Source organism: Psittacula echo (assembly GCF_963264785.1).
Source record: "Psittacula echo genome assembly, chromosome: 4".
NCBI lineage: Eukaryota > Metazoa > Chordata > Aves > Psittaciformes > Psittacidae > Psittacula > Psittacula echo.
The window spans coordinates 38,236,009-38,262,797 of record NC_137738.1 but is presented as its reverse complement, the minus strand read 5'-3'; the positions used below and the strand labels follow the sequence as shown (position 1 = coordinate 38,262,797).

Below are 26,789 nucleotides of genomic sequence, written 5' to 3'. Positions count from 1 at the left end.
TTTGGGGGTTGGACTAGATGATCTTTTGAGGTCCCTTCCAACCCTTGGGATTCTGTGATTTAAGGGCCTTCTTGAAAGTGCCTTGGAATTTGGTATTTCGCCAGGTCTGTAACAGTAAAAATAAAGGGCTGTCTTATTGTGTATTCAATACTACTACCAGACATGAGAAGCTTACTTACTGCATCAGTCTTCTAATCTGCAAAACAAGCTAGTCTACCATTTCCTTTTAGATTCAGCAATTTTCTTTAGACTGTTCTGGCAATGCTGTAAGAAGATAAAACTACACTAGACAGTAATCTGTACAAGCATTTAAAGATAATTCTTATATGCTGCAGGCTAGGTGACACAATTTAGGATGAAAAAATAATAGTTAAATATATTGTAGACTTCTCAGATAGAGCTTGTGTCCTGAAGTTCAGGAGTTTAGCAATATATTCTCTTTTATACAAGAAGGTACAATGATGACCAGCTATTATTAATCCTCCTTGCACTTTCCACTAAATCTTCTTGTTTCAGATCTCTTGATGCATTTTAGCCAGACAGAGTGAAATGTTTCTTATGCAGCTGTGCCAGGTTGGGATTGTTTTTGTTCAATTTCACAGACTTTAATGTGCAGAGCTCAGGGCAAAAACCACTGTTTTACTTATATTAAAATTGTTTTTGTGTCTTCTGTTCTCATTTCTCTCTGCTCTCCCCTTATCTCCATGTTCATCTGCTTAAAGATAGCCTATTGACTACATGGAGTAATAACTTGAGAGCAAAAAGACAAAATACTCTTAGCATCTCTTCCTATGACAAGGCACTCAGGTCAGATCAAGTGAGAAGCTGTAAAAGATCTGTTTGTATGACTGCAACTGAACATGCTGAACATTTACTCTCTGTTTCTGGAAGCTCCAGCTCTTGCCATGCTGCACTGTGCATTTGCCTCCTCCCACCGTTACGAGAAAACAGTGAAACAAAATGTCCTGCCTTCTGGACCTACTTATGCTAAGATTCCCCTCGCTGCATGTCTGTGGGAGGCTTTGAAAATGAAGAAGTTGAGGAGCTCGAAAGCCTTTGTGGACTACAAGTCACCAAGTTAAATGAGTCCCAGAAAAAAACAGCATGTCAGCACAGCTTGCTCAAGATGAAATGGCAACTCAGCAAGTCAGTTTAAAGAGAAAGAGTAACTTAATAATACCTGGAGATAATTTTACAAGCAACAAGACAGAAAAGCAGATGGTTTCCTAACCCTTGGTAAGCAAAAAGGCACCTATTTCTACAGGTAACTGAAAAACCCGATTCTCAGTTAAAAAACTATGTGTAGGGACCCAGTACAGAAGGAGAGAGGATGAAGAACAGGAATAGGGTCCTGTAAAGTAAGCAGGGAAAACATACTATGGGATGTTGAACAAGTGCGCAAGTCCATGGGACCTGATGAAATCCTTCTGAGGGTCCTGAAGGAGCTGGCAAATGAAGTTGCTAAGCCACTGGCCATCATATTTGAAAAATCATGGCAGTCAGGTGAAGTTCCCGACGACTGGAAAAAGGGAAATATAACCCCCATTTTCAAGAAGGGAAAAATGGATGACCCGGGGAATTACAGACCAGTCAGTCTCACCTCTGTGCCTGGCAAAGTCTTGGAGCAGATTCTCCTGGAAGGCATGCTAAGGCACATGAAAAGCAACAAGGTGCTTGGTGACTGGCTTTGCTAAGGGGAAATCCTGCCTGACCAATTTGGTGGCCTTCTATGATGGGGCTACAGAACTGATGGACAGGGGCAGAGCAGTTGACGTCATCTACCTGGACTTGTGCAAAGTGTTCGACACTGTCCCGCATGACATCCTTGTCTCTAAATTGGAGAGACATCAATTTGATAGATGGACCACTCGGTGGCTAAAGAACTGGCTGAATGGTCACACACAAAGAGTTGTGGTCAATGGCTCAATGTCCAGCTGGAGACCGGTAACGAGTGGTGTCCCTCAGGGATCGGTGTTGGGACCGGTCTCATTCAACATCTTTGTCGGTGACATGGACAGTGGAATTGAGTGCGCCCTCAGGAAGTTTGTCAATGACACCAAGCTGTGTGGTTCGGTTGATAACACTGGAGGGAAGAGATGGGATCCAGAGGGACCTCGACACGCTTGTGAGGTGGGCTGATGCCAACCTTATGAAGTTTAACCATGCCAAGTGCAAGGTCCTACACCTGGGTCGGAGCAATCCCAGGCACAGCTACAGGTTGGGCAGAGAAGAGATTCAGAGCAGCCCTGCGGAGAAGGACTTGGGGGTGTTCGTCGATGAGAAAATGAACATGAGCCAGCTTCATTGTGTGCTCGCAGCCCAGAAAGCCAACCGTATCCTGGGCTGCATCAAAAGGAGCGTGACCAGCAGGTCGAAGGAGGTGATGCTGCCCCTCTACTCTGCTCTCATGAGACCTCACTTGGAGTATTGTGTGCAGTTCTGGTGTCCTCAGTATAAAAAGGACATGGAACTGTTGGAACAAGTCCAGAGGAGGGCCATGAGGATGATCAGGGGACTGGAGCACCTCCCATATGGAGATAAGCTGAGAAAGTTGGGGCTGTTCAGCCTGGAGAAGAGAAGGCTGCATGGAGACCTCATAGCAGCCTTCCAGTATCTGAAGGGGGCCTATAAAGATGCTGGAGAGGTACTCTTCATTAGGGACTATAGTGATAGGACAAGTGGTAATGGGTTCAAACTTTAACAAGGGAAGTTCAAGTTATATATAAGAAAGAAGTTCTTTACTGTGAGAGTGGTGAGGCACTGGAATGGGTTGCCCAAGGAAGTTGTGAATGCTCCATCCCTGGCAGTGTTCAAGTCCAGGTTGAACAGAGCCTTGGGTGGTTTAGTGTGAGGTGTCCCTGCGCATGGCAGGGGGGTTGGAACTTGATGATCTTAATGTCCTTTCCAATCCTAACTATTCTGTGATTCTATGATTCTATGTTGGGTTGCCTGATGCTTTTTATTAAAGACATTTTGAGAGATTCTTGGTCCAAGTGACTGCAGGGTCACTGCTTGGAGTGAGTGCCTGTGAGAGCAGCCTAGAGGCATGGACTGCCAAAACATGATAAAAGTATAAATAAAAAGCACATATTTAGAAATATTTAAAAACAGCCATTCATTCTGAGGGCAGGCAGCTGGAGGAAAAATAACTGCATGCAAATATATTAAAATTACAAGGAGGGAGGCAGGTGTTTTACACTTAAATGCAGAGTCCTGGCCAGTTAGTGAGTCTTGCTAGTTGGCCTTCCTATCAACCCATGTTTTGCTACACAACTCATGTTGACAAGTAAATCCTTGCTTATTCTGATTCAAAATGCACTAAAATGGTGTCCAGACATGGGGTCTGAACCCTAAATTTAAAATCACTTATATGTGAAGACTAAAGCAGCAGCTAACTATCACTACCAAACCCGGAGCTAATTACCAAAAAATGCACAGTGAACTTTTTCCCTCTGGTCCCATCTGCAGCACTGATTCTTCTCATGCCAATGCAGCCCACAAGAAGCATGGGAAAAGAGTTGAGCCTTGATGTGTGCCTGGACTATAGAAAAGCAACACAGCTGACTGCAGGCTACAGGCCTGGCTTCAGCCTCCTGCACATTGAGTGTAGTCCCTTTGAAGCAGTGGCTGGAGGTGTTTCCTGTGAACCCTCCTCAAGATCAGCATCTTTAATGTCATTGGTTAGTTTTACTGCACTGTTATAGTGTGCACCCATTTCTTCCCTCCCCCTTTATTTCCTATAACCCTGATCAAGTGATAACCACCAGTGGTGGTTTTAATGGATGAATCTAGTTGTGATGCTGCATCTAACTCAAAGTGAATTTGGGGAGACAAAAAATGAGCACAATAGCCAAGGGCTAATTTGAGCATCTACCCACCTAACCACAGTACTGGTCAAAGTCTGACTCAAGTCAAATTTGGAAGAAACTAACTTCTGCAGTCAGTATTAAAACATGATTATGAGTCAATTATCTTACTCCATAAATAGTGGACAGCCACGGCTTGCTGAGCTATCCTGCACAGCAGCAGGCTGTATGCCAGAATCTCTCCTTTAGTAGGAACACTTCTCAAGGTTACTTCTTGAGGTTGAGAGAGTCCTTATCGCATCAGGTACTTGGTAAGTCAATTGGGAATAAGTGCACTGAAACTTTGAAATCTTCGCTAAGTGATATAAAATGTTGATTGTATACACATACAATCCTTTAGACATAAACTATTAACATAAGTCTGGATCCAGCTGCACTTAAACTCCCCTCTGAGAAGGAGCTGAGAACGCAATTTCTGAATCTCATGACTCAATGGGAGGGTCTCCTTGATAGTTTTGTCTTATCCTGTCCTCTTCACAGTAACTAATCCATATACCTTGCAATTGAGTTTTGTTAAACCACTGTCACATTTACTATCAAATTTTCTAAATAGCTGTTTCATATCAATAAACATATTGGTATTTCTGTCTTACGAGTGAAGTGCGTCACTCCATCAAAAACATGTATGTGGTACAGAAAAGTGATCTGCTTCCTTAGGGAAGCGGTTGTACAGGTTCTGTACAGGCAGACCCTCATAGACCAAAATATTTGTGGTCAAGAAAAAGACTAATAATCACAGCAGGATCCATATCCAAAAGTTAAAATCTCACAGCTGGGAAGATAACAAAAAAATATTAAAAAGGCTCTCAAAAAACCACTGCTATATCATCATTCTTTAACAGCCAGGATCTCATAATATCATCAAGCAGCAAACTCTAACAATAAATGTCCCCACAAAGCCTTAATAAAGGCAGATATCACTCTCTTTTCATCTCTCCTGATGGAGCTGTTCCATTTTTTATGCATATTTAAATATTCATTTGACAAGAGGGAGAGACTGACAGTAGCTCAGTACTGAAGATAGTCGCAAGGGATGTCTCAGACCCAGATTCAAGCTCTCTCATGGAATAATACAAAGTATTTCTCTAAGGTTTGCATCAGAATTTTTTAATCTGTTCCAGGGCACATTGCTGGTCAAGAAAAAGAGAGAAAGGATAAGACTTGCTCTGGGACATTGCATAGTCCAGTTATAGAGCGTTCACCTGAGAAGTGAAGGAGGTGCTCTTAACCTGAGTGCCTTACCTAATGGCTGTTGGAGTACAATTCCCTCAAACTTTCCCAATGCGTTTATTCCTCCATGGGAAAAAAAGAAAGTCACCCTGGCCCAGGAAGGATCCCTACCATCTGAGCCAAATTCTCTGAAACATTTTGAGAGGTCAGAATTTTTTAATGGAAAACATTCTACTGGAGAGTTCCCAACCACCTCTATTTAAAACAGTGCTGGCTGTAATTTCTCATAGTTTAATTCAACCAAGATACAATTCAAACTCTCATGACTGTATGTAACATCTTCAGAGTTCAACAGATCGATAAATTCTTTTTTATTTAAGTGAAGACCAGCATTACTAAACAATATATTTTCATTGGAACTCTGCTGAAAATGCAGCTGGGACAGACATTTTTCAAGAGGACTTTCTGTATCAGCATCAGATGTAGCTGAAGATTTTGAATTGACTAATAGAATCCATATTCATAGTCTTCCCTGGTTAATTCTTTTGCTCTGTTTTAGGAAGGAGAAGAGTAGCTTGGCTTGCTCTAGTCCCCAAGCTACGCTAGTTAAACTAACAGCACCACACTGCATGTGAGCACTTTATTAAGGCTTATATAAGTTTGACTTGCCCTTGTAAATGTAAAGTAGCTTCCATTTTTTAAAACTAACTCAATTTAACTCTATATCTGCACACCAATTTAATTTAGATGTATGCCACTTTTCTGTTTAGGAATTGGAGTTCACTGGATTAGCGGAGGGGAGCTTTGACACAGACAGAAAAAGAGATGAAGATTGAAAAGTAGGAAAAGAAAAATAAGCTAGTAAGAGAGAGGAGAGATAACAAGAAACTGGGTGGAAAGCTGTTGCAAGACAGCCAGAAATCCTTTGAGTAAAACCCTGCTGGCCACTAACAGACAGAAAAAATATGGCCATAGGAAGAGACAATCACAAAAATCAAGAAGCAAAGCAACATACCCAGGGATCTGAATTGCTGAAAAACTGGCAAATAAATCCCAGATTTTGATAGGAAATTTAAAAAAAAAAAAAATAATTGAATTATCTAGGCACTTCAAAGGCTCCAGCAAATTCTACTTTTTCCTTCCTGGTTTTCTCAGAGAATCACAACTTTTTATCTATGTCAGTACAATGTTTTCACAAGCTTTGCAATGGACTCTGCTAGGAATTAAAATACCCTCCAAAGCCCTGGAATTACTTTGTGCTCTCTTGTGACTTTATTTCCAAAGCTGTGTGGTTTTATACTACACTACTTTCAGTTCTTCATGCCCATGTACAGAGAGGTATGCTGTCCTCCATCAGTAAGCCTAGCATGCCTCGGTATCTGTGCTGGTTTAGGTGAAGAACATAGTAGTAACTGCATAAGAGGTTTAGGTCAGAGGCTGGGATTTTGCTGTGCCAAAGATCTAGAGGCTTGACCTCAGACAAAAAAAGCACATTAACTAGGTGATGAGCTTTTAGTTTAGAAGAGCAGTTTAAAACTATGTAGGGCTTTTTGCTTCATGCCACTCACACAGGCTCAACAGAGAGGTCAAGAAATTCTTACTAAAATTATGCAACAAACAAATGGTTAAAAAGCTCCAGTATGCCTTGTTGGTTTTTTTAAGACAAGAGTGCTGAGGGGGATGCTCAGGTTTTGAACCGGATGAAATATTTTTCTCATGAACTATAAATAAATTGCATTTGGATCATTGAAAGTACAATATTATCTGGTGAAAGTAGAACACTATGCACAGCAAAGAACTAGTTACTAAGGTTCTTATGATCTAAAATACTGAATAGTCCCTTTTTTTGTCAGACATCATCTTAAAGACACCATCAGTATTAGCCAGAGATTACACTGCAGACACCACACTAGTTTCTTACAGCCATCTAAGACCCTATTCAACTTCCATAGTAAAAGGAAGGTGGATCAGGCTCCATCTTTCTGTTTGCATGGAATACAAGCTCTTGAGCTGCAGAGATTTTTGGCCATCTCCCTGCATGGGGGGCTTCCAGGGGTGTCTGCCACTGGCAGCTCCCTCTCTGTCTAGCTCAGTAGCTGGCAGTCTTATAGCTTCTGTGGCACACTGAGCTGTACATTTGGGTTACTTATATCTCCATTCACTTCTCTTCCACCCCCCTGCCTGGCAACAAAATAAAAAACCTGAAGTAGCATAAAGATTAAATTGATCACAGCGTGAGTTTTCTATGGTATCACCTCCATCCTTATCCCTTCCATCTTCAGCACACACAAAACCATTTCTTAAGCAAACTGAATCAAAACTAACTCAGGTGACTCATAGAAAGCTACAGATCCCAAAGAGCTGGAGATTAACTGAATTCTAATAATATCAAGAAGCTCAGAAATGTGGACTTCACTGTTTTGTTTTTTTGTTGTTGTTGTTGTTGTTATTTTCATAATGTTTTAATAAGGACAAAAATAATCTAAGCTCACATCTTGCCCTATGGTGCTTCTTTAAAGATTAAAAAGCAATAAGATAATAAAGAATGCAAATGTTTAGACAGCTGCTTATGGAGAGATGCTATTTGAAGTAACAATTCTCTCTTCCTCTCTGCTGCAGCTGGGCTGCTTTTAATTATTAGCAAGGAAAATAACAGGTTCAGTAAATGTGAGTGCAAGTTCATTTTCACCATCAGTTGGCTTCTGCAACTTTCACACCAACACTGCATTTGAGAATATGGACAAGTTTACACTAATGATGATTACTGCTGCAATTCTAAATATTAAATAGAGCACAGGGATAGTATGAAGGGTGCTTTTGGATCACAATCATGAGGACTATCACAAAACACTACTTTAAAAATTAACATTCAATCCCCAATTTTGCACACACCCCAGTGGCCTTAACAAGGACATGTGATTTACAACCACTCAGACAGAGATTTCTGGTCCCCTTTTCCAAAAGGCTGCAATAGCACCTCAGTTTGAACATGAGGCAGAGCAACTGCACTTAGGGGCATGAGATCCCGATCATATGCACGGAGAGATGGGAGAAGCTGCAAATGGAGCTTGCTACTCTGCTGCTGCCTGACCTGCCCCAGAAGTAGAGGGAGTTGGGTGCAGATCTGCCTTTCGAGTAGAAGAGAAAATAAGAAGCAACATGTCAATATCCATCTGAGGCTTAAATCTAAAGGATCATTTTCACCTTTTCTGCTACATGTGAGATGAAAACCTGTTACATACCTCACTATTCAGTAGACTACGGTAAACCAAGAGAGGATGGCAAAGAGAGTGACATATACAGATAGACGTATACCTGCAGTCAATCACTTACTTTGGGTTTCCAGCCCCTGGCTTCTTTCTCCGGAATATGTTGAGGAACGTGTTGGACTTGCAAGGTGCCTTGCCATCCCCGACATGCATACGCACCACATCTGAGGTGGTGAAGGCACTGCGGACATTCCTCTCAGGCTTGGCTATGATGATATACATCTTAGGAGTGAACATGCACCCCAGTGCCACTGTCACGCTCAGGCTCACTGCAAAACAGGTGGTGATGATCTTGTAGTTGCTCCCAAAATAGATAGGCACAAAGGCCAGCCAGATGATACAAGTGGTGTACATGGTGAATGCAATGTACTTTGCCTCATTGAAATTGGCAGGCACATTGCGAGTCTTGAAGGCATAGTACGTGCAACTCATGATGAGGAGTCCATTGTAGCCCACAGGAGCCACGACACCTAAGTTGCTGGTGTTGCAGATAAGGTAAACTTCCTTAATGCTGGGGTAGGAGAGGATGGGCATCGGGGGCTCCAGAATGATCAGCGTGATCACCAGTGTCAGTTGCACACTGATCAGAATGGAGGCAATGACCACTTGGGCCCATGCGCTCATGAAACGTGGCTTGCGAGTACAGATCTTCTTTTTGCTGCCTGCCAGGATGCGTGCGATGCGGTTGGTTTTGGTCACAAGGGCAGAATAGCACATGGCAGAGGAGAGACCCACCAGAAGGCGCTGGAGGTAGCAGGATGTTGTGGTGGGTTTAGCTATAAGAGTGAAAGGGCAGACATAACCCAAAAAAATGCCAGCAAGGATAATGTAACAGAGCTCGCGGCTGGAGGATTTGACAACAGGGGTGTCCCTGTAGAGCACAAAGATAAGGGTGACAAACATGGTGACCAGGATCCCCAGGCAGGAAAAGACCACAGCCACAATTGACTCTATATTGCTCCACTGGAGGTACTTTACAGGGATGGGTTCACAGCCTGCAGTATACAGAAAAGAAACAGAGTGTTAGAAAGGTAACTGCTTGAAGAACTAACTTTTTTTTCCTGGCTCCCTATAGTTTATGCCTATGTGCCATGGATTATCAAAACCATTTTACAATGGAGTGAACTGCAGCATGGAGAAGTTTGGAAGAAATATATTAAAAAAACAGCCATGAGTTTTGGGTGTCCCAAATGTTTGTTTATTGTCCTACAAAGGGAAATCAGACTGGGAACATTGTTTTGTAATTTTTCTGGAGATAGCTGCTGACAAGCCCAGCATGTCAAAGGCAGAGCTGGAAATAGAACCCAGACAAACTCAGCCACATCCCTTCATTTCAGACAGAAAGGATTGTTACAAATCAGAATGGGTAGATTTTTGACCTCCTCAAACTAATTTATTTTAATCTTTATCAAAATTACTGTAACTTGACCCACTACATTTTTGTGAAGGTGATTTTATAAATAATAGAATTAATTAGAGATATGCATGCCTTCAAAAACACTGGAAAAGCTCTCTTTTATGACTAGTGCAGATATGCAAACATATGTATCAGTTAATATGGTACTTAACTGCTCTTTCTCACAGTTAAGTTAAAGAAGTCTCTGGCTACCTGCCTCAATGTGCTGAAGATATCATAACAGCAATAAACAGCAATAAACATTACAGAGAAAATAAAATCATCTGTGTTAATATTATGGTTGTGAAACTGAAAGCCTCAGTTCTGGCATTTACTCATTTCTGTTCTTGACTTAACAGTGCAAAATGCTTTTAACATGTTTCTGTATCCCAAGATAAGTATCCAGATGGCCTTCACTACTTTTTGTTTTGGTCCTACTCCAGTTTCTCTTGGATCCAGCTCACCTATTGTGCCTTTCCTCCACCTCGCAAGTCTTTCCCCCTAGTCCCTCACCATCCTCAACCCAGGTCCCTTTCCAGTTTAATTTCTTCCTAGCCAGTCACCTCTCCACCCACGTCTCCATTATTAATACTTCCAGTCCAGCTTTGCATATCCTGGACCAGTTGCTCATCACTTCTTCCTGTTTGGGTTTTTGGACATGGCTGAGAATAGCAGGGAAAAAGCAGTGGTGTCAATGAGCTTGTAAGGGAGGCATATTTTTCCCCTCAGTTTTGCTGCTTAATCTTAGCAAGAGCCCTGATAGTGTGATAATCAAAAGTCATGCTCAGCCTCTTCCTCATCAGTACGGAGTATATCTGCAGTAACCAACCTCTGTGAACTAAGAGCTTCCGAGGCCACAGTTTTGGCCAATGTCTTCCACAGGGTGACATGAAATTACCATCTGATATCTCAACCAAAATGTGAAGTCCTTCCTTCCAAATAATAGAGAAGTAAGCAGAGGCATGGATCAGAGTTGAAAAGTTTTACTGTAACCTCATTTTGAGAAATAAAAGAAAAAATCTTTAATGTTTAAACAAAAAAAAAAAAAAAAAGAAAACCAGCCTGAGGCAAAGTCATGACATGGAAAGATTCTGCTTGAACGTGTAATGTCTGCCAATGCCCTATGAGATGAAAAAAATGTCTTTTAATTCTGTGCCATTTGTCTCTAAGAGTACTGGGCTGATTTAGCTACAGGTAACGATGTTACAGTTACCTGAAATATCAAGAAAAATTAGAAATGATAGTATGTGTAACTAGAGGTTTTATTTTATAAAGAAAATCAATTCTATTTTGCCCAAAGTGGTTTGTTCAAGACTCAGATAGGTGACAACACTTGTTCTTCCAACCACTATTTTTATCGTGAAGTATGAAGGAAAAGCTTTTTATTAGAAGTGGGAAGCTCTGGTCATTGGCCAGAGCAGCCGTGAGTAGAAGCTGGCTTCTTCTTTGATTTAATAAAAGACTAAGAATCAGAAACTTCTGTTCATTGATTCACATGCAAAGCTCTTCTTAAACAAGAAACCAGTCTGTGGTTGCTGGAAGGGTTAAGTTTAAATGTGGGATTTAAGCTTAGCAGCATCAAGCCACACTCATATTATTCCATTTTAAATGACATTTTCAGAGCCTTAACCCTGATTCAGGTGGTAATTAAGCCTATCGATTGCTTTAAACTTATCCTGTCTAAGGTCTCAGTAATCTGTTCCATGAAATCAGTGTAATTCTTGTGCACCAGCAAGCCCCATGAGCCAAATATGCTACAAACACTGCAAAAAGCTGCCTGCACTGCTTATATCAGCAAACAGTTGTTGGTTGTCAGCACCTGTGAAGGTGGGTCATTTCCCAGCTAGGAGAAAGTGGGCTGGAGAACCTTGCTGAAACGGGGGGAGGATATCCAGGAAATGGTGTTCTTACAGGTTTTTAAAAAACAACAATTGACAAAACCCACAAAAATTCCCTCCCCCAAACCCCACAAAAACTAACTCAAACCTCAAAAAATCAGAGAACTAATGGCAAAAGCTTCACAGTTAAAAGTTTCCAGTAAAAAGCTGTTTTGCAGCTTTCACCTACCATTTTCCCTGCACTTTAACCATAAATCGTCTCCTAGAGCAGAAGGCTAATCATTTTTTTAATTATTTTTTTAAATCATATTTATACTGCAAGGCCAATAAGACAATCCAGGATGTTTTCTGAGGTCGTTAATACATCCCAGGTAACTGATGACCCCAAACCTTTATGATTCATTTCATAATAACTCTATAAAACTTCCTGTCTTATACTGTTTTATTGCTTATTTAAGATGATTTATGTAAACTGGGTGTACTACTTTGACACTCATTCTTCTTACATTAGATTCTGATACTATAAAGATAGCTCTTCTTCTTGGCACAAGGCCTTAAGGTACTGGTTTTAGTGACTATTTGTCAGGTCAGGATTTTATCATCTGTGGTGAGAAATCATTTGTGCCTGCTGACTCCAATTCACTGAACAAATATTTATGGGGAGCAATCTAAAAAGTAATGTACATTTAAAAATAAAATCTAAATGTCAGGAATGCTGAGCAAGAGAGACTGATTTCAAATGGAGAGAACAAGCACCTTGACAAGCGTGTCTTTGGAAATGGGTTAGTATGTGCTTTACATGTCTTAAAGGGACTAAGGATTTTAAAGCCTCCATCTGTGATGGAAATTGGGACTGCATAAAACTGCATACATGTTTAGCATTTAAGATCTAAGGCAAAGGGAAAAACAATCTGAAATATGAGATGTTAACGTCTGTGTCTAGATGCTATGGTGACTAGCAGGATATGAAAACAACACACAAAAGCAAGCTATAAAAAACACATTTGATGGGAGAAATCCTGGCAAGAAAAGATAATTTCAAATTAAATGGTACTGATGGTGACTCCCACAAAATTCAAGAGCTGGAGTTTATCTAGCTCAATCTCCTTTTTCTAAAGGTTAGGATGGCATCATGTTCTTTTCACAAATTCATACTTTGTACTGCATTGCAGGTAAATGAATTGCAGGGGTTAAAAAAAGAAGATTTTCCTCAGTAAGGCAGAATGAAGAAGCTGTGCAGGAGCAGACTACCATTTTGATGTTCTCTAGGAAATCAGTTGATGGATATGCTGTCATTTGGCTGATGCTACTGTGATTTTAGAACAGCAGTAGTCCAGTCTCCTTGCTGAGAAGAAACACAAATCAGCAGGTCATCTACTGATTTCATTAAAAGTTATTAGATTGCAACATGCCCCTGAGATTTTTTCTTGCACTGATGCTTTCCTCAACTCTTTTCAGCAGTGCCTGTCATTTTGACATGCCCCCTTTTGAGCTATATTGGGCAGCTGGTAGCAGCGAACAGTATTTGCTCAAGTGCACATTGATCTCTCACTATGCTCTTGTTCTGCTTTATTGATTAATAAGAGGTACCAGTTTTCTTCCCTGAATAGTGGATACAAACAATTTCATGAACCTCTAAGACTAACAGAATCCAGCGGTCTAGGGATATCTGCTTTAAAATTAGCAGACACTGGTGTGCTAGGATGTGGGAATTGAATATAAGCTTTCCTAGTTGTAAGGACATTTATGAAGGGTGTCAGGGATTATCTGGTGTCTATTAAGGCAAGACATTTTTCCATAATTGGGGCCCTTACAGAAGGTATTTTTCAAGAACTCCTCTTCCTACAACCCACTTACACAAAACTTGAAGGGGCTAAATGATCACTGAGATTTCTGTATCTTGACAAATCTGTTTCAAGTAGGTTCAGTTTCACACCGTGAAGAAAAGGAGGGGGCTGGGTTGTGGTGAGAAGTATGGAATACAGGCAGATAAACACACATTTGGGACATGACCATACCTTGTTTTCCATAGAAACCCAAAATAGACAATGGATCAAGTTTCCCAGTTTATTGTGATTAACACTATATTTTTATTTGGAGAAATGTCCAGCTTTCCCCCTCAAAATAAATCCTCTGAAAGCTCACTTGGCTTCAGTGACTAGCTTAACAGTATCTCTTGGAAATATTTAATCAAGATTTGAGTACTTCCTTTATGTGTTAAATGCTGCAGCAGCATCTAGTTGCCAGCCAGTCATGTTGAAGGACAAAGACATGATAAGTTGCAAATCTGGTCTTCGGATAGGTGGTCAGATTGTTTCTCCAACTAGAATGATGCTCTGCTGAATACTGTCAGCTAGATTTGCAGACGCAATATGGGGCAGAGGTGCCAGAGGTCTTTTATAATAAAAAAGCAAACCCCGAGATCAAGGTGGTACTTCTCAGTGCATTAATTCTATTTTCTTGGGCTAACGGCTACTGCAAAGCCCAGGGCAGGCGTGGAGGTTGACCTTGATACAAAATAACAGGAAGATGCCATGGCATACAATTCATTCAAAGTATATACACAGGAGAGACCAATTCTAGCCTTTTCTCCTTCTTCTACCAGCCTTTCTTAGGATTTTTGCTGGTGAATGCAGCGAGAGTGACCTTTATACCAGGCAAAGTCTGGTAGTCAGTCACTAAATGGCCTGAAATCCCAGAGAAAGTATTACTAATTGCATGGTAGGAAAATCAGAAAGAGTATCAAGTCAATCTTACAAGGATATACTGAGCTCTTGTGATAATCACTGATAAAATTGCACCAAATGCTGCTGAATTCATTAGTACTCTTAACAGCTTTATCAATGCTTATGCTAAATGAAGAGGAGGAACAGACAGATAATGTCATTTCTTATTAGTAGAAATTTTATCATCTCTATTGTCACTCTTGTTGAACTAAGCAAAAAGATACAGCACATTTCATCCATGCTAATCGGCACTGGGGTGTGTGCTCAAGCATGTGCCTTTAATATCTCTGTATGCTGCTACCTTACTCTCCACCCCACACAGTTCTCCTTGTGCCGTACAAAATGGGAGTGCACATCCCTACCTGCCAGGTCAGCATTTGGCCACCAGCCAAGCTCACAGGCTTTACATGTGAATTCATCCTGAACAAATTCATTCTCCTTGCAAGCAGTGCAAATCCAGCAGCAGCTCACTTCTCCTTTCCTGATCACCTGTAATGGAAAATCCATCCTCAGCTACAATCATCCGTAAGACAACAGAGAAGCCCCCTCCCACCCCAGCAAACAGATATGACCTGCACTGCTTGAAATATGACAGGATTCCTGTGTACAGCACATTTCAAACAACAAGAAAACACAAAGCTTGATTATGTATCTGCATATTAAAATTTGTGCTTAGGAGTTCAAGAATAATCTCTAGGGACAATTCTATTTTGTTTTGGGGGCACAGCGCTGAGTTGAAAGTACAAAACCATTTTCCCTTTGGTAAAGAGGCATGGTGAGTGCTATATTTTCAATCAAACTTGAGAAGAGGCATAATCTGAGAGATGGTGCAGGTCAGGACAAGTAGGTCAGCCCACACTTAATATATATTGCATAGTAAAAAGCAGTAAACAAGGTCAAAGGTTAGAACAAAGAGTGATTCATGCATATATATGTATAAACACAACCATATGCACACACACATAAATTCCAATTTATATGGAATTCTCTGTGGGACTCATTACACTAGTGTAAATAGAAATTCAAATAAGGTCAAATTAATATATATACTGCTAAAAGGACCTAATGGGTCCTACTAGAAAATAAAACAAGTACGTGGTGACTAAGAGCATGCTTGGAACAGCTCTTTTGGAGACAAATGTCCCTGAAAGCTGTATTTTTCTCTGCTGTGAAAGCTGGTGAGTGCAATGTTGAGAAGATGGTTTCCTTGTCTTGACTCTTAGTTTCATTGTGCTGAGGCTGAAAGAAAGATTAAGGATATCTTGAGCTCTTAGAGCAACAAAGACTGGCTCAGTTTGCCAAAAAGGAGGAATCTAGCCATCTCTGTAGCATCTGCCTATCCATCTATATGCAGAGCTAAGTGTAGTAATGAGATACAAAATGTTTGTTTTATTGAATGCTGGCTTTGTGTGCTTTTTTTGTTAACATTTCCTCCTGCAGTCTGTGGAGAGAGTCCAATAGACTTCAATGGGAGCCGAAAGTGGCATTTTGTATGCATGGTGTTTACATATACACACATACACAAACTGCACAATCACAAAAACACAGAAAAGATGTTTTGGAGGGTAGTTAATACTGATATTTGTTGAGTATGTCGCTATGCTTTTGCCAAATCATCAATCACTTATTGATTAAAGTAGCAATATAAAATTAAAATGCTGTGAATGTGTTTATGAAATGAATTTAGAAAGGAAGGTCAGCTCTAAGGTGATTTTCCCAAATGGGCTTTTTGCCATCTTAAACTTAGGGCATCCATACCATTTTGACAGTGGTGGAACATGCCTTTATGTCATCCAAACATTGCAGGTGGCAAATTATTTGTTGCCTGATACAAGTGCTACTGTGTGGTAAACAGAGAGTGATTTCATTTGTGTTCCCATACCTCCTGTTGTGAACATGGGATACAAATAGGCTTCCCCCCCTTTTCTTGTAGGTGTTATTGCTGGAACAAAATACTGGATTCCCATGGGTCACGTTATTTTCAGGATCAGCCCCCAAGTGAATCACAGCCACTGAGTGTTGTAGGCAATGACTAAGTGAAAATCTTGTTGTTTCTTGCATAACATGAAATTCAATTCCTGTCACACTACAAGATTTTGCATCATTACAAAGGGCAATTTCAGAAAACATTGGCCTGTATATGGGATTGTGAGAGTATGATGTTAAACTAGGGGTCTTTCTATGCTTTTGACTTTCCTAAAGGAAAGGAGGTCGTATCCCTTTGCTTGAAAGAATCTTGCTTGGGTTTAGGGAAAAAAAAACCCTAACTGCTTATTCACATTTTTATAGCAGAAAATGTCTGTGTCACACCTTAATCTGGCCCTTCAAGCAAGGCTCACTGCACACCGATCGGACCATTCCACTCTTATTCATCTGAATCCTGTAGTCATCAATGTTGAGCACACCCTCGTGCCAGGTCCCAATGAGGACATAGTCATAGCGGTTGGGCTCTATGTATTGCAGGTTCATGATGTCATACCTGCAAGGGAAAAAAGAAAATGAGTCACTGTCCTGCAGCACCAAGGATAAAAAACTACCTTGCCATTCTTCTTCTGCCTCCTTAAATATTCGTGCCATCCCTTAACACCAGGGAGCAGAGTTTCACAGAAACACCAAATACTGTAGGATTTGCAGCAGAATCACAGGAAATGACAGCTCTGATTGCCACACAATTACCAATTGCCTGCCCTGCTTATGTAAAACTGTGCCAAAAAGTTGTGCATCCAGAAGGGATTGCACATCAAAGAAAACGAGCTCTGCTAAAGATGCACATGTAGGTGCTGTCTGGTGTGTTTTTCAGCCATTTTTCAAGATGTCTTTAACATTCAGTTGGTGTCTACATACAGGTTGGTTGCAGCATAGCCACTGCTGGAACCTCTAAAGTAATCAGTAGAAATACTCTAACTAACTGAACTGGTATGTCATAAGTTAACTGTAAGCACTAGTTCAACTACTTATATTACCCAGACCAGTGATACTGTCAGGAAAAGTTAGCAACTAAGGCATAAATTTTACTTCTTCACCCTAGACAAGTAGGAGAAGACTTTCAAAGGTTAATGTAAAGGAAGGGTAAAACACTGTTACAATAAACATTCAGCTTCCCTGCCTCCATCATTCCCTTCCATGTGTTGGACCTGATGTGACCTTACTGCTAATTGCTTGTTCTTTAACCCACAGAATGTGATTTGTGCAAAGCAGTGATTAACTGTGGTGATTTCTTAATAGAAAATAAGCAAGAATGGGAGAAAGAATATTGGAGAGTGCACAAAAACGAAGAACCACAGAAGAGGCTGGACCTACAGCCTGGCCTCTTAAGATGAGAAGGGAGAGAGCCTCATTTAAAAAAGGATAAGAGAAGCAGTGCTGAGAACCAAAAATCAGCACTGGAACCAAAATCATAAAGCATCTTCTGTTTCTCAAGCCTGAGAGTTACTGCCTTGTTTTTCTCTACTGGATTGTCTGAGTCTCTGGGGAAAAAATCTTTTGTTTGTTACTAATGTTGCTAATCTGTATGTGCTTTAGGAATGAAAGGTAAGCAAAGTATGAGGCATAAATAAAACTGGGATGCTTGGTTGTGAGCAAAGAGAGACATACTTGTTTCTTTTCCCTTCTGTGGTTTAAACATGCAGAATTTAAATTGTCTCTGCACTTCACAAAGGAAAGAGGTACTCGAATTAATCTCTATATGTCTGTTTTTCTTAAATGAGCCTTTGGGATTTCTCTAGCTAAGGACAATTTAAAGAAGTGCATATTTACAGCTGTCTTCAGAACTCAGTCTTGCAAATACGCATACTTGGACAATGTCAGCTGCCACTGAAGAGCTCCACTGAATCACATGGGAAAAGGGGTTCTTGTGACTGAATTCAATGAGGCTCCAAGCAGAAGGCAGCTTCATTGATTGGCAATCAGCTACTAATTGAGCGGTTGCTTAGAAAAGGGGTAAATTTCAAATTCACTATGAAAAAATTCCTTCTCATATCCCAGTTCTTGAAAAGAAAGAACATAAAAAAAAAAAAAAAAGAATACTTGTTTCAGGATTGTGAAGAACCAGGATAGCAAGAAGCAATAAAAGCCAGCCACTTTTTAATGAAGACTCAACAGACAGGAGTAAAACTGAGCAGGAACGTACATGCCTCTTCCTAGCAAGAAGAACCTACTTGGATTTCAGTATGACCTTATATTAGTCTGATACAAAATCAGTCACTCTGGGCTGGCAAATTAATTCAGGAAGGGAAGTGAAAGATTACAAAAAACCTCACATTCCTTTCATGGAATTTTTAAGCCTGCACAGATTGTTTTCATTTTTGCAAAAATATATCACAAGACACAGAGTGGCGTTAATGCAATATCAATCAAGATTGGCGATTTCAGGGATATGGTTTTAGGTTGAAAGCCATTCTTATGTTTTCTTATAATACTGTTCCCTTTTCTATCCGCTATCTGTCAAAGAATGAAGTATGCAGACTAAAAGCTCTTACAGAGTCTCGCATATGACAAGTTGTAGTACAATGCTTGCAACTTCAATATGCAGCTTGAATTTTAAGTGGGGAAAATGTGGTCTAACACACACTTGGTGTACAGAGACATGCTTAAGTTCTTTATCCTTTCCTTGTTTTCCTTAATGAAATATTTCTGCTTTGAGTAGGGACAAGTTCAGTGCTGGAATACTTCCTCCCATCCCCTTGCTCACATATGTACAGATTTAATAGTTTGCGGCTAATTAGCCCGAGCTAAAAATTATTATCCCAGAAGAAGTGTGTTTGACAGTAATTATGAAGCTTCATTTGAAAATGAACTCTTTGTTTGATATAAGAACAAGCTCTCTGTCATATTGGGAAATGATGGGACCAAGTAGATGGTGTCATATGAACAAGTTACTTGTGAGGTGATCCAGCTGGTCACAGGCACAGTCCTACTCCGGTTAGTCTGAGCTAGCTGAAGTTACCTTTTTCCGTAGCCATAATACTAAACTGCCATTGAGGTTTGCATTCTGAAAGGCAGAATGGAAACTGGCAGTGATGAGCAATGCTGGGCTGTAACTGGCCAAAACAACCACCCATGAAAACAAACTTTAAAACAACCAAGCATATTTGAAAAAAAGATCCTCTATATACAAGTTTGAAGTCTTGGCATTATTCATTAGATAATGTAGTCAAAGCCCTGGGGTTGATAGAGTCGCCACATCTGAAGTCAGAGCAGCTACTGGAAATTTTGAACTAGGCTTGAATAGGTCTACGTCCAACTCTAGCTGTGGTAAAACAAACACCAACATTGTGAACCTCAGCATTTCTCCACGCAACAGAGGTCCATTTTAGGGATTAAAAGTTCTCCTGCCCATTGTTGCATAATATTTTATGGTCAAAGACCTATGCAAATTGTTTGTCCTAGAGAGTTAAGTTTCTTCATACCTGCCAGGAGCTGAAAGTAGGCAGTCATCTTAGAACAGGCAAGAGCTCAAAATGTATCTGTCCCTTGCCCCTTGTATTGGACAAAAGAAGGATGTGGTGTTGACTACTGCATTTCTCACGCCTTCTCAAGCCATTTGTAGGAATCTGAGTGATATGATTACTATTGAAAAAGCAAATGGGAGGTACTCAATGAAAGTTAAAACGTCAGCAATTTTACCACCGTGTTCTTAATGACAGTATAGTGAGCACATACTGTTGATTTTCCAGTGTTACATTCATGTAATTTTTCCCAGAGGCAGTGCAGTCAGTTAAGTGACTGAATTTGTGCCCTTCTGATAAAGGTCTGCTTCACATTTCTGGATAAAACCTCTTCAAATAAAAGATTCTGCTCAGAAGAAATAAGCCTTTGAAAATATGCTTCACGTTTTCTAATCTCATTTTGATAAAAGCTGTAAACCATGAATTGAGCCTAAGACAGAAAAAGTTACATTTAAATTATTAAGGTTTGAAGAAGCTGTAAGGGGTTAAAACCGGAAATTATGTCAATGTCAGGCAAACATAACTACAGGTATCTCTGTCTGCTCTACCCATGATTGTAACTGGGAGCTTGTGAGTGTCAATTGCTCAAAGAAACTCACGGATTTTGAAAATATGGTATGAGAAAACTTGCTGCCTTCTAAGAAGGAGGATGGATTTACTCCATCTTGTGAAGATGATTTGTTCACGTTATATGGTAAAATTACACCAAAACACTTTTTACACATTTCTGTGACATTCCTGCACTGGCATAGAAAAGCTAAGAAAAAAAAAAAAAAAGTAAATTTCAGCTCTGTGCTGTATTTATGTGCTGTACGTGGCGTTTATCTTTCCATTTTGCTGAAGTACAAAAATTCTTTTGGGTATTGAAACGGTGCTATAGTCAGTTCACTCATCCACAAAGAGCTTTTCCATGTGGAGCTGTGGGAACACTAGGGCTAATCTGGAGCTAAATAAAATCTGCATGGGTAGAAACTACTGCTGCCATACAAAGATCTGACAGACTGAACAGATTACATTTCATATGCACATTGCCATTCTATGATATGATATTGCCCACAACATAAATGCCACAGACTGACCTGAAGATTACAACCTAAATAACAGAAAGTTTAATAATTGAAATTTCTTGTCCAAACTTGCTAACTCCAGCAAGTGAAAATATAAAAGACAAACAACAAAAAACCCCACCCTACCTAAAATAACTCATCAAGTTCTAAATAGGCCAGGGAAAAAGAGAAATGAACCTTACTACAGGCCAAAATGGTGGATGGAATAAATTCTGAAATTCTGACCTACTCAGAGAAATACCCTGACGTAAACTCCCCAATATTTTGAACTCAAGAACTGTTCATTTTAATTCTATGCTTGGTGCTGATGAGAACAGCCCAGGTGACAAGGTAGTAAATAAGATCTGGGCTAAAACTAGAAAGTTACACCAAAATATGAAACCAAATAACTAACAGGCAGACAATGCAGCACATGCAAGGCTAGAGTAAAGCTTTTATGGAGATAAATAGTGTATAATAAACTCAAAGCTACACTAAGCAGTTATTTCTCTGTTTTATTTAAATTATATGTGCAGACTTGATTTAAGCAGTTGTGTCAATGAGTATGTGCTTGGCTGTAAGGGAACTGCTTGCTTCTACTTTCAAAGTCTGACCTATCTCACCTACATCTTTGAGTAAAAAAATCTGAAGTATACAATACTCAACAAGGAGGTCAATCTGACCACCTTTTTATTACTATTTAAATATAGCAAGCTATTTAAATGTATGTACTGTTTAAATATAACAAGCAAATGGCAAAAATGTTGATCAGTTCTGCAAATAAAGAGCTGCTTTGAAGGCTACTGTGTCTTATGAATACTCTTCGAAGGCATAGGCTGGACTGAAAACTTTTGTTTGTTCCAGAGTTCTCTCTCTGCAGTGTTGGTGCTCAGATGCATTTATGCAGTAAGCCCAAAGATGGAGTGAGAGAGTCTTTAATAACACTTTAATAACTGAGTAGGAAAACTAACTCCAATGAAGTAACCCCTGAGTAGGTTTCAGTTAATAATGGATTGTGTACCTCAGCAGCTAAATTAAATTTATTTATAAATTAAAAAAAAAAAAAATCCATTTGGGAGGTGTCACACTTAAAATAGCCCACAGAACTAAATGAAGAAGAAAAGATTTCTGTCAGCTGGCTCCTGTAAAAGAAACAAAGGTGACAGCCAATTCCCCAGGGTTGCTGCCTCACCCACCGCTCAGGTACGCAGTGTGTCTGCAAGGGAAGGGTGGACCGTAGCAGCTACTACAGCTGGAATTCGTTAGACCTCAAATGAGTGAATCACAGCACATTCTGGCAAATAAAAAAACACAACACAACTATTTTCCTGCTCTGCTCAGACCTATCTTTAAACTCTGGGACAACCAGTCTTATTTAGACTGAAACAAGGAGAGCATGCAGGAGTTCATCAAGCAGAACCACTTCAGAAATCTCCATCACTAAACCCAGCAACCTTCCCCCTTCCCAACATCTGATTTAACTAGTTGAGGCGAAACATGTCTTTACCTTCCAGGGGCATCTCCCTTTTCATCAAACCAAACTTCTTCTCCAGAAACACCAATGAATGAGGATTTGAGGAGGAACTCCAAGAGCTTGCTGCCATCAATTGGCTTCATAGCATCACACAGCCCAACATGTCCAGGGCAAAGGGAATGATGCATATTTTGTAGCCCGTGAGCCATAGCGTATATAGCATTGATGACAAATCCCATTTTGCTGTCCTGTACATAGTTTTCTTCTAGGCTCTCATTGCCTACAATAGTAAGAAAAAAGTGTTGGTATAAGCAGAGATAAAATAACATGAAAATATAAAAAAGCGATGAAACAAAGAGTTTTTCTTACTTCTCTTATAAAGCTTTAGAAGCATAAACAATGTGCCAGCCAAGGATTTTGATTAATAAAAAAAAAAAAAAAAAAAAAAAAAACCACTTTATTTTTCACCCAGAAATCTTTAATTCATTGAAAGAGAAATGCCCCATGAGAAAGTACCAGTTTAAGCAAATTGTCAGCTTTAATTTGTTGTTTTTGATTTTTTTCCTTGTCATTCCACAGTGCTCTTTCAGCTAAGAAGGGTTTAAACAGCCCAACATCAGAATGATACATTTCAGCTAGAACAACTTTTAAAAACAATTTGCTTATAAATTTGACTTTTTGTCACATATAAAGACTTTTACTTTTTTCAAATCTCATGTTTTAGAGGGCCAAAAGAGCCATGTCCCTTTCAGTGTTAATAAGCAAACAACCTAAATCAGCATCACTTCTCAGGTTATCAGAAATAGCCATTTTAGCTAGAAGTAGTAGTAGATATGCCAATTCGGGATTGCTACAGAAAGTAACATGAAGTTTGTAAGGCTGAAACACTTTTTATGTAACTGCAGCATGAGCAGACACTGAAGTCTCTGTCTGTTGATGAGAAACGATGTGACAGTGAAGGTTTTCCCCAGACATAGGTTTTAGCTCTGATGGGTTGATGTGCAGGCACTGCCCAAGGGTGCCATTTGTGACTGCATTTCACATCAGACCCCGCTGGGTCCTGGGCCCTTCCCATGTTTCCGACATGAGCTGCTGAACTCTGTCAGTGCTAGCCCCGAGTCACAGCAGACCTGTGCTGCAGGGGTCCTGAGGGAGCTGGAAGTAAGAACATGTTTCCTTCCCCCTGAGTCATTCTATCACAATATGCTCCAAACTGCAAGATGCTTTTATCTGTAGACCTCCCACGTTACTCAGTGTTTAACAGGCACTTGCAATCCAGTCTCTGTTACTTTGTCTAAGTAACACCTTGTCTACACTAGGAAAGTAGGATGTGTGAGAGACTAGGTGTTAACTGACACTTTTCAAATTCAGGTTGGAGAAGACAGTTGTCATTTTAATATGAAGAAAAGGGGAAAATCTTCAAGTTCACTGAAACTTTCAAGTTAAAAAAATAGTTCCTTCCCCTAATGTAGATACAATACGGCTTTCAAATCAAATCATGAAGTCCCTCCTTACATTTATCCTTGGAAAAGGCTCTGATTTGGTAAGTCTTCTTGGCTTGTTTGCCCTGTATCAGCTGGGGATTCATTATGATAGCAAAGATCCCAAAGGCAAGGATTTCTAGCTTGCTTTCTCTGGGTGTCTCTCACACAGGACAGTGATTGCAAGTGGGCAAGAAAATATTGCTTCAGTGACCATTTTCCAGATGAGCTGAACACTGCAAACAGCTGTAATGCTGAATTAAAAAATCATTGTGAAAACAGCGTAATCTGACAGAATGAGCTCATGTGCTCCTCTTGCTGTCATACATTCACCACCAGCACCACCAAGCAAGGAGCGGCTGGAGAAATGTTCCCTAAAGGCAATGTATCTGCCACTTTCTTTGCAGGAAAAGGTTCATCACTCCCATTCAAATTGTGTGAAACCAATACTATTCAGATCCATGTTCAGAAACACAGCAAGAATAGAAACCTTATATGTAAGATGACAGAATATTTATACAATAGGAAGCAGAGAGTATGCCAGTGCATTTAGGTACTGCATATAGTATGCACGGCATAGTCTAGATGCTTGTTGACTGAATATGTTAATGTGCTATCCGAATATACTATCTCTAGGTGTGTTTTATCTGCTGGTTAGCCCCCTTAGGTTTGATACACTGTGAATTTATCACTGACTCTGCTTTGTTGCAGATAGAAAGTGAGTATATCACCCATCCCTATGTGAAAGACAGATGGAAAGCCCCTGTTTTTAGTACGCCTGTCCTCTCTTGTGAAGCTTCTAGGCAGCAAGTTGTGGAAGAGATCACATGAGTGATAATGCACAGTACTCACTGTTAACTGTTTTCTACCTGAGAGTTTATCTCAGATACTTCCTTATTTTCTCAGTTAATTAAAAAAAAAAAAAAAAGGAATGTGACACTTGCAGGAGATGATGATAGCTTCCACGTGTTTCCTGAGGCAAGCATTCATGTGGCTGCTTGAAGTAGAAAACTACATGTAACAGAACTTGCCAGCATTTAAAAAGAGGCGATTTCCCTCAAGCACGTATTAACTCAGCAAAGCATGCATTTGATTTCTCATATTTCAATACAATATGCATACCTCAAGAAAAAAAAAAAAAGTGATGATGGGAGAATTTGCTTTTGACTAATCAGGAGTGAACGTGTAGTTTACATTAGGGCTCCATGCATATAGTCTCACTGCAGAGGTGACTGCCTAAAGGTCACCTGTAAATAATTGTACTGTGGTGGAAAACAACATGTGAAGTATATGGTAATGAATTGTCTACAGATCAGTAATACAAACATCTCTGTATGCAAATAAGATATTTTTGAGTAAATCCAGTTTGAGAAGTCATGCTTTATCTAAACTTAACTTCCTGCAGTCAAAATGGCTTTCATCTCATTTTCATCATTAGCAATTATATTATTAGCAATGATTATAGAAATTATTGATATACTTCTGTATTTGAGCTTGTAAAAATTTACTTAGGATGATCAGTAAAAAATGTGTGTTTATTTTAAAACAAATGAAATCATGTAATTGTGTTCATCCAGAGACAAAACAAAGGCAATGTTCAATTAAGTTTTCATAGGACAGCACTTCAATAGCTGCAAGAACTATTATTATGTTTGCTGTGAGGCTTCTGTGTAAAGTTATGCTTATCCTCAGTAGGTCTTTGAAATATAACAAAGGGCAAAGCAGAACTCTGGACTGTGAAACTTCTATTTTTCCTTCCTCTTTCATCCTTTGGAAAAAATACCATTGATCTACAAGACTCATTTGAACATTAGGGTTTATTAACATTAAAAATAAAAAAGTATTTTGCTAGGTTTTGGTTGGGTTTTTTTTAAAGGACCTTAGCTTCCACTAAGAGAAGGAAACTTTTGAGCCATGTGAGTACTGAATTAATTAAAGTCACTCAAATTAGGCTGTCACTTTTTTGAATGACCTTGAAGAATTCAGGTGTCCTAAATTTCGTACTTACTTATTTTTGTATTGGATAGAATACAAATCTTCCTCTAATAATTTCATTTTAACAGTTACTCAATAGCCTCATTTTTTTCTTATCTTAGTTTTGGTTTTAGTCTTTGTTTCTGTCAGTCAATCATAAAGCTGAAAAAGGAGGGGTTATATACACACATACACTACTAAAACAAACTAACCAAACTAAACCAAACAAAACCCCACAAACCCAAATACCACGCCATGGCTGCACACAACTGAAAAATGTTTCCAACGCTGGGAAGAGTAAAAGCTAAGCAGAGGGGGAAGAAAGAGAGACCAAATTTCATGAAACTCACTGTGAGTCTTTCCTTTTACCATAGTGTGCCTCACATCTAATATCAGCTTCAGCTAGGTCCTTTGAAGGACCTGAATGTAAAACAACCATGAATTTAGTCTAGTGCCTTTGTTGTGGAGTCACTGTGGAACTAACAGGGTTCTCAAGAACATAGTGGATATTTGTGCAAATCCTACTCAACGAACTGAAGAAAAATTATATGGTGAGAATTATGGCTAGAAAGTATTTAACTTGCATGTATTAGGATAGGAAAAGCCTATGTTAATATTCAGTAAGACATTAAGAACAAAAGATTATTCATTTGCAGTTCTCAGAATGAATAGGGTAGGAAGGAATTTGGGATGGAAAGAAATGCAAAAACATTTTGATTGGGGACTCTGATCAACACCTAGCCAGTTGGTAAATTTTGAACAAACACATATTTGATGAAGAACACAGTCTGTTCACAGACGATTCCTGATTAGAATAAAAGGCAAAATCTGTTTAATAAGATTGTTATAAATTATAATGTTTCATCTGGAATAGGCAGATTTATGGTTTATTACTAACTGTTATCTGCTGAATATTCAAGCTCACATCCAGTTAGCAAGTATTATGAGAGCTATCATCTTTTCTGGTGGTACTTACAGAGGTCTGAAAATCTTAGATGCAGTAGCCAGGTCAATTTCTAGTCAGGCTTTGGCCCTTGTAATTTTCTCCCTGCAAAACCTCATGACATCTTTGTAGTCCTCCTGAGTTGCCTCCCCCTTCCTC

At 39.7% G+C, this 26,789-nt stretch overlaps 1 protein-coding gene across 2 annotated transcripts in view; it reads right to left on the bottom strand.

Moving 5' to 3' along the window:
• GRM1 (glutamate metabotropic receptor 1) overlaps positions 1-26,789 on the bottom strand; it is a gene marked incomplete at its 5' end in the record, with an annotated part of 170,642 nt that overhangs the window by 20,018 nt on the left and 123,835 nt on the right. For both annotated transcript variants that reach the window (XM_080616429.1, XM_080616430.1), the window contains 4 exons: positions 8,370-9,300; positions 14,628-14,754; positions 16,576-16,744; positions 22,266-22,512. In XM_080616429.1, coding sequence (XP_080472555.1) covers positions 8,370-9,300; positions 14,628-14,754; positions 16,576-16,744; positions 22,266-22,512 — 1,474 coding nt within the window. The remainder of the gene's footprint in view (positions 1-8,369; positions 9,301-14,627; positions 14,755-16,575; positions 16,745-22,265; positions 22,513-26,789) is intronic.